Source organism: Apis dorsata, unplaced genomic scaffold, assembly GCF_000469605.1.
Source record: "Apis dorsata unplaced genomic scaffold, Apis dorsata 1.3 scaffold_4, whole genome shotgun sequence".
Taxonomy (NCBI): domain Eukaryota; kingdom Metazoa; phylum Arthropoda; class Insecta; order Hymenoptera; family Apidae; genus Apis; species Apis dorsata.
The window spans coordinates 361,325-367,324 of NW_006263307.1; the positions used below are offsets into that span (position 1 = coordinate 361,325).

At 27.1% G+C, this 6,000-nt stretch overlaps 1 protein-coding gene across 9 annotated transcripts in view; it reads left to right on the forward strand.

Annotated features, from left to right (window-relative positions):
• LOC102670871 (cordon-bleu protein-like 1) overlaps nt 1–6,000 on the forward strand; it is a 58,202-nt gene extending 52,202 nt beyond the window's left edge. For 7 of the 9 annotated variants that reach the window (XM_006607253.2, XM_031515190.1, XM_031515197.1 and 4 more), the window contains exons 9-13: nt 1,301–2,227; nt 2,852–4,068; nt 4,134–4,231; nt 4,300–5,395; nt 5,562–6,000. In XM_006607253.2, coding sequence (XP_006607316.1) covers nt 1,301–2,227; nt 2,852–4,068; nt 4,134–4,231; nt 4,300–5,395; nt 5,562–5,579 — 3,356 coding nt within the window. In that variant the 3' untranslated portion in view covers nt 5,580–6,000. Of the gene's footprint in view, nt 1–1,300; nt 2,228–2,851; nt 4,069–4,133; nt 4,232–4,299; nt 5,396–5,561 lie in introns of those variants that run through there. The other 2 variants (XM_031515211.1, XM_031515213.1) reach the window with 2 other exon arrangements.

Below are 6,000 nucleotides of genomic sequence, written 5' to 3' on the forward strand. Positions count from 1 at the left end.
TCACAACCCAAATTAGAAAAGTCACAGAGTTTTGCTTGTTCCAATATTGTGAACTCTAAAGCTAGACAATTAACCAAAAAAGTATACAGTTGTTCAGGTAGTAAGGACATTTTGAATCAAAATTCATTTAAATCCCAGAATAGATTAATTAAAATGCAAACTTTAGTTAACTTAGACAATATAGAAAAGAATATTGAAAATATATCTGAGTCTGATGTTTTGGAAAATAAATTCAATTTCAGGGTGAATAAGAATAATTGTATTTATAATGAAAGATGTCAATCTAAAGAATTGAAGCATAGTTTGAGTTTTCAAATCGGTTATAAATTACGAGAGACGAAAATAATAAATAATTTTGAAAAACCAAAATTATCAAATTCCAGAAGTTTTTGTACTCGAAAAAATGTTTCTGAATTAATGGACAATAAACAGCCAAGATTGGGAAATGTTAGTACAACAAAATGTTACAATGATTCAATTTCCTCTAGTTTTGATACAGATATATTCGAAAATTCAATAATAGATAATCATAAATCCAATCTTTCACCACCTCCATTGAGTAATTTACAGATATTTGCAATTTCTACAAAACCATTAGATATTTCAGTAACAAATATAGATGTTCCTAATAATATTGATAAATTGCCCTCTTTGCCTATTATTCATCATAATGAATGTAAGTTAGAGTCTGAGAAAAAGCTGAGTATTTTGGAACCACCTCCACCAGGTTTAGTCAGTCGAGAAGAATCCACTGAAAATTGGAATAAGTTTTTGGTTCAATTAAATTCAATATTAGAAAGTAGAGTTGGAGAATTTGTTTAAATGCTGTTTTATTATTAAATCAATATTTATTTTAGTGAAAAATTTTTCTTTCTAGCTTGGAAACTTTCATATTAATTTTTTATAATTTCTAATTAATATTTTTTGAAATAGATTGCAAAAATAGATTGATGATTATGATACTATGATATGTCCAAATTATTATTTATTTTATTCTATTTTTATTACTATGTAAAATTATATAAATTTAATTAATTAAATTTTTATATAATAATATAAAATATTAATTATATAATATATAATAATATAAAATATTAATTATATAATAATATAATATATATACTACTGTTCAAAAAAAGTATTAGAAATAGCATTTTAATTTTGCATGCTTAAAACACTTCTGCATTTTGTTTTTCAATGCACATAAATTTTCTTTCTTAAAAATGATTTGTATTTATCTGCTTGCTAACTAGATTCATTGGTGATGGCTTCTTTTTTTTTTCTTTCCTTTTGAGTATAGTTGCAGTACCTGTTCCACATCCTAAGCCTAGAAATACCACTACAATACGGCCCGAGGTTGCAAAACGCAAGTTAATATCACCTTCCCCATTGAGTAGAACGCTCAGCTCAAATTCTAATAATAATAATATAGACTGCTTATCAAATGATTCTGCACAATCCAACATTGAAAGTTTTACAACTGACGCGAATTCGTATGTCACTGATGCAAAGATTTATACTGACAGCGATGGATCTAGCAAAAAAAATTCTGTAAGATGTGAAGAGGAATTGGAAATCTCTTGTAATTACTTTACTAATGAAAAAGAAGTATTCATGACACCTGCTGGCGAAAGTGAAGCAAATTTCGATTATAGTTCAGAAATTTTAGAAAAATATGATTTTAAATCTACAAACATAAAAAATGATGATGATGATGATAATAATAATGATAATAGAACTGATCATAAACAAAAATTGAATATAAATATAAATAAAGAAAATATAGAAAATTCTTTAAATGGAGATTCTATATTGATAAACAGTGATTTAATGTCAATTAAGAATACTTCTGGACAGGAGAAAAAACTCTGTACTGTAATTTCTACAATGCCAAAATGCAATCACTTGAATAAATTATATATCAATGATATGATTACACAAACTAAAGAAGGGGAATATTTAAAAGATCTAAAAAAAGCTAAACTACCTCGGACAGCATCAAAGTCAAATGATTTTGAAGTAAATTCATTGGAAAAGCAAAAAAGACATTTAACATCTCATGCAGAGGATATTACATTTGCTTTGAATCTAAATGTGACATCTATTCTGTTGCCTGATCAATCGAGAGAAGTCGACAAAAATTTTGCACAATTACCGAAGACGAAGAAAAATACTGATTCCAAAAATGTGGATGAAGAAAAATCCTGTATAACAGTGGGTTCATCAGGTGCATGTTGCATATCACTAATATTTATATGGGAATAATCACTTAATTTTCACTTGCATAAGCCTTTAAGCTATTGTCTATGCTTGAATCATTTTAAATGTAATAAAAAAATGAGATTTAATCTTTGAATAACGATGACTGGAGCAAATCTGATCTAAATATATAGCATTGTCTGCTTAATAATTTCTTTTTTTTTTTGATAAGTCTTATCTATTTTCATCAATTTTAAATGAATTTTCTTTGTATTTCATTCGCTTTTATATACGATTTTGAAAAAATCAGCATGAATTGACTGTAAAACGCCAGAAAATAATCCGATCATCGTAATCCGAAGATAAATGATGGTTTTAGAAAATAAAAATATTAGAAATAATTTGAAGTAATTAACTCTTAATATGCAAATATGTTTAATACAATTAATAGTTTGAAGAATTGTTTGACATCTTAGGAAAAAAGGTGATGGAATTTAAAAAAGGAATAATAATTAAATTTTCATAAAATTCTTAGTTTGTGGTTTCATAATTGATTTGTTTTAACTATTTTAAATAAAAATAAATTTTTTTTTTTTAAGCAATTTCATATAACATAAACATTTATCTTATTTATTAAAATATTAAATTACAGATATAGATCTCTCAGAGACTGATGTCCTGCTCCAAAAAGTATTTGATACTTTATCCAATTCCGTTTCATCATCCGATGAAATAGTTGCTCCAGCAAAAACTAAATTAAAGTCAAAGGATATTTCCAAAGAAACAGAACAGAAAAATAAAAAGAATGCTGAATATCCTAATGATTTAAATATGAATACCAGTCCAAATTTAACTATAAATTCACAACAGGATACGTCAGATTATGTATCAACACTTGAAGAAGATTTATCCATCGTTGAATGGGAGTATCAACTTCCAGCTCCTCCAAGTGCCTTTAGAGACAATGCATCTCCAGTTTTTGATAATTTTGAAGCAATCACTCCTATATCCGAGTCTTTGATAGATACAAAAACAGAAGAAACAATTCAAACTTCAAAAAACAAAAATCTAAAAAATATTATAGGAAAAAAAGAAAGACAAAAAAACAAGGAACAATTATTGGAAAATGAAGTTAAGAAGCCAAATTCACAAGAAAAATCAAATAAAGAACAAAAATCAGAGTCAAATATTAAAAAGGAAGTGATTTATGAATTAAAAAATAAGATAGGTATTTTACCCCAGTCTGTAAATGATGTAGACTCTAAAAAGATATCAAATTCTTCAACTTCCAAAATTGCTCCTATAGATATCACTCTATCAAATTTTACTATTACGACATACAGTAAACAGAAGAATTTGAATATATTCGAAGAAATAGAACAGTTCAGACAAGAAAATTCTGATGATAAATTTATTAGATCTTTTGCAACTTTATCTAGAAATAGGGGTAATCTGGATGAGAATGAAAATAAAAACTCGAAAGAATTCAATATAGGGACTTTACAAGGAAAAAAAAAAGTAGTTACAGGAGATGATAAATTGAATAATATTAAAAAGCTGGAACCAAAGATACAAATGGAATCCTTGCAGAGGTGGCAGTATGGCAACGAAAAAAGCAATATTCAGCGGTCCAAAAGTTATATATCTATATGTGATAAACCTAATTTTCAAGGAAATACGTATGAAGACAAAAATATTAAAAATGTTAAACATACGGAAATGGATGATGCCGGAATGAAAAAGGCAATGAGCATTAATAATTTAAATATAACTGTGCCTAAAAATAATGAAAAATTTTCGCAATGGCGGGATAATATTTTAAAGCGGCAAGAAAATCCTACCAAAGAAAAAAAATTACAGTCTTTACAGGTAATTAATTTTGTTTAAAAATTTTTTTTTTTTGTTATTTTTGTGATCATAATGATATTTTTTAGGTGCTGAAAAGCATTTTGCCGCAGTTGAAAAATGCTCAACAGGCGGAGGAAAATGTGTCCAAAGATTCGAATAATACAATATTATTTGAAGAAAAAAGGTAAATTTTAAATCTCTCATAATACAAATTTTTTAAAATCCAAATAATAATTTTTTAATTTGTTTAAGGACCGAGATCATGTCTAACGAATATTCGAAAGAATCGAATGTCGTTCCGACTGAACCTCAGTCAGCACCAAGTAGTAAAAAAATAGAATCAGAAACGAATTCAAAAATGAATGCAAAACGCTATATCTATTCAGGACCTCCTACAATTAATTTAGGTAGTTGGTCTGAACGGCCGAGTGCCAATGTTCAGATAAAAATGGATTTAGATTACAAATTTGGAACGCAACAAGCCAATAGCAAAACAATTGTTAATGTAAATAATATTAAAGATGAGATAGAAACTTCTTCTAATAGTGAAACTTTTAAAATGCAAAAAAATAAATTTGAGATTACAACTTCGGATAAAAATAAACCGAATGATTTAGTCAAAAAATTGATTACTCATACAACAGCTTCAGGCTTTAAAAAGTCAATGCCGAATAATATTATTGACACAAACTCAAAAGTTATTAATGATAAACCAATTGTAACTGGAGTAGAATTAAAAAAGAGTTCTCCAGAAAACAAACAAGATAACAGTGTTATAGATACTACTCCAGTGAATTTTAAAGAATTAACGAAAGCATTTGGTCAAGATGTTTGTCTTAGATCGAAGCCAAAACAATCTAATATAATTCAACGGTCGGAATTTCAACAAAATAATTGCAGCATGCAAAATGGGCATAACCTTAATCAATGTTTAACAAATGTCTACCAAAGTAGTTTAAAACCTAAAAGTTTTACATCAATTGCAGTCAATCCAACACAAAATCAAAATAATTTGATTTTCAGAAATGGCATAAACTTGAAAGGAAATCAACTAATGCCTGTTGTAAAAGGATTTAAATTTTCAAATTTAAAATCAGAAGAAGATCAAGATCAAAAAATACAAGTCCATGTGATAAAAAAAGATACAAAGATAGGAATAAAGAGAGATGATATTAAAGAATTTTCCAAGGAATCATCAAATGATATTCCGAGATCTCCTACAATGCCGGTGATAACAGGTGTAACTTTGAAAAGCGCGAGACCGAAATCCATGCCCGCTCAAATAGATCAGCGAGACATTTTATTAGAATCGATTCGAAATTTTGGTGGTCGCGAAAATTTAAAGAGTGTAAGTATATAATTATGCTTATAATAATAATAATTAATATTGTAATAATAGAAAATGTTTATTTCGAATTCAATTTTTTTCATAAAAATGAATTAAAAAATTCAAAAGTTCTTGTTATTTTTATATTGTTATTTTATATGCTTAATTTAAAAATTTATAATTGCAGGCAACGGAAAGATGTTAACTTTCAGAAATTAAAAAATGATCCTATCTGAGGATAATACTGGATAATACTGCCGAGAAGAACTGGCATTCTTAAAAAGATATTTTGGTGCTTTATGTCATATAGTCTGAGTGATAAAGAAAAGGTTGGCAATTATCAAAAAAAGAGGACAAGAATCATATATATATATATATATATTTTGATCACGATTGAATGATCATTTATTTTTCTTTCTTATTTTTATTCTTTTTCTTGATTATCCAACCTATAATTTCTTCGAAATCATTCTATTAATAATTCTTTTGATTTATGTAAAAACCGACTCGTTACATGTTATTCGGTCACATGTAAATATCGCGTGTAAAAAATCGGAACAATCAAAAAGAAGAATTGTCAATAAAAAAAAATCGATGATGTAAATATCGTTTACGCATTGAGGCGA